Source organism: Calidris pugnax, unplaced genomic scaffold, assembly GCF_001431845.1.
Source record: "Calidris pugnax isolate Ruff unplaced genomic scaffold, ASM143184v1 scaffold77, whole genome shotgun sequence".
NCBI classification, from domain to species: Eukaryota; Metazoa; Chordata; class Aves; order Charadriiformes; family Scolopacidae; genus Calidris; species Calidris pugnax.
The window spans coordinates 283,693-286,133 of NW_015090788.1; the positions used below are offsets into that span (position 1 = coordinate 283,693).

Below are 2,441 nucleotides of genomic sequence, written 5' to 3' on the forward strand. Positions count from 1 at the left end.
GGCGCCCCGCCCCCCCCCCCGACCCCTTTTGGGGACCCATAGATCCCTTTTTGGGACCCCCAGATCCCTTCTGGGGACCCATAGTGCTGGTGGAAGCCCTGGAAAAGGAGCCGGTGAGCAGGAGGGGGGGAAAGAAAAAAAAAAAGCTCTTTTTTGGGGGTGTTCCTGAGGGTTTGATCCTTCACCCAGCCCTAGGAAGTGGGGTGGGAGGTTGATTTTCAGCTGGGAGGTGGGATTTGGGCTCCTCCTGAAATGTGGTGGGCATTTGGAGGGGGGTTTGGGGGTCTGGAGGTCTTGGGTTGGGCTCTAGAGAGCCCCCAGACCCCTTTTTGGGACCCATAGATCCCTTTTTGGGACCCATAGATCCCTTTTGGGAACCCATGGATCACTTTTGGGGACCCCCAAACCCCACTGGGGCTGTATAAACCCCTTTTGGGCATCCCCAGACCCTTTTTGGGGACCCATAGATCCCTTTTAGGGACCCCCAGATCCCTTCTGGGGACCCATAGTGCTGGTGGAAGCCCTGGAAAAGGAGCCGGTGAGCAGGAGGGGGGGAAAGAAAAAAAAAAAGCTCTTTTTTGGGGGTGTTCCTGAGGGTTTGATCCTTCACCCAGCCCTAGGAAGTGGGGTGGGAGGTTGATTTTCAGCTGGGAGGTGGGATTTGGACTCCCCCCGAAATGTGGTGGGCACTTGGAGGGGGGTTTGGGGCTCTAGAGAGCCCCCAGACCCCTTTTGGGGACCCATAGATCCTTTCTGGGGACCCCCAGATCCCTTCTGGGGACCCCCAAACCCTGGGGCTGAATAAACCCCTTTTGGGGACCCACAGACCCCACTGGGGACCCCACAGTCGCACTCAGGACTCCCCAAACCCCACTGGGGACCCCAAAACCTCCTTGGGGGGGCTCCCCAAACCCTCTTAGGGACTCTTCCCCTGACCCTGGGGCTCCCCAAACCCCACTGGGGACCCCAAAACCTCACAGGGGGGGCTCCCCAAACCCTCTTAGGGACTCTTCACCGACCCTGGGGACCCCAAAACCTCCTGGGGGGGCTCCCCAGACCTTCTTGGTGACCCCACAGCCCCACTGGGAACCCCACAGATGCCCTTGGGGCTGCCCAAACCCCACTGGGGACCCCAAAACCTCACGGGGGGGGCTCCCCAGACCCTCTTAGGGACTCCCCACCGACCCTGGGGACCCCAAAACCTCCTGGGACCCTCTTGGTGACCCCACAGCCCCACTGGGAACCCCACAGATGCCCTTGGGGCTGCCCAAACCCCACTGGGGACCCCAAAACCTCACGGGGGGGGCTCCCCAGACCCTCTTAGGGACTCCCCACCGACCCTGGGGACCCCAAAACCTCCTGGGACCCTCTTGGTGACCCCACAGCCCCACTGGGAACCCCACAGATGCCCTTGGGGCTGCCCAAACCCCACTGGGGACCCCAAAACCTCACGGGGGGGGCTCCCCAGACCCTCTTAGGGACTCCCCACCGACCCTGGGGACCCCAAAACCTCCTGGGACCCTCTTGGTGACCCCACAGCCCCACTGGGAACCCCACAGATGCCCTTGGGGCTCCCCAAACCCCACTGGGGACCCCAAAACCTCACGGGGGGGGCTCCCCAGACCCTCTTAGGGACTCCCCACCGACCCTGGGGACCCCAAAACCTCCTGGGACCCTCTTGGTGACCCCACAGCCCCATTGGGAACCCCACAGATGCCCTTAGGGCTCCCCAAACCCCACTGGGGACCCCAAAACCTCACGATGGGAGTCTCCCTGGACCCCTTCCACCCCCGGGGACTCCTCCTCGACCCCTGGGGCCCCCCCAAAATCTGACGGGGGGGGTGGTGGCTGCAGGACAACGCCCGCCTTCACGCCAACCTCCTGGAGATGGAATTTGGGGCCGACGTGAGGCAGAACGAGGGGAACACCATGAGGTGCTTCGAGCGGGCCCTTCGCAGCCCCCTCCCCGACGAGGCCAAGCTCGTCTTCTCCCAGCGCCGCGTCGAGTTCCTCGAGGATTTCGGCTCCAGCATCCACAGGTTTGGGGGGAAAAAGGGGAAGAGTTGGGTATCCCGGGGGGGAAAAACCCCCTAAAACTCCCCAAAAAAGGTTTCTCAACCCCCATCCTCCCCCCCCTGCAGCCTCCTGACGGCGTACGACGAGCACCAGAAGATCCTCAAGCAGCACGCGGCGCGGAAAAGAGCACCCGAGAATGGGTAAAAACACCCCGGGGGCCCCAAAATTTGGCCCTTTTTATTGCCTTTCGGCCTTGATTTTACCCCTTTCTATCCCCCAATTTCTCCCCTTTCTATCCCCCAATTTTGACCCCTTTTTATCCCGTATTCCCCCTTCTATTCCCCAATTTTGCCCCTTTTTATCCCAATTTCTCTCCATTTACCCCCCCAATTTCTCCCCTTTCCCCCCCAATTCCCCCCAGTCTC

At 61.4% G+C, this 2,441-nt stretch overlaps 1 protein-coding gene across 1 annotated transcript in view; it reads left to right on the plus strand.

The window, feature by feature from the left end:
• The window catches only part of LOC106902774 (pre-mRNA-processing factor 39-like), a 12,405-nt gene extending 10,090 nt beyond the window's left edge, over positions 1-2,315 (plus strand). Inside the window, exons 10-11 of the mRNA XM_014966563.1 lie at positions 1,855-2,039; positions 2,142-2,315. Of these exons, the coding sequence (XP_014822049.1) occupies positions 1,855-2,039; positions 2,142-2,220 (264 nt within the window). The 3' untranslated portion in view covers positions 2,221-2,315. The remainder of the gene's footprint in view (positions 1-1,854; positions 2,040-2,141) is intronic.
• Positions 2,316-2,441: the final 126 nt, after the last annotated feature.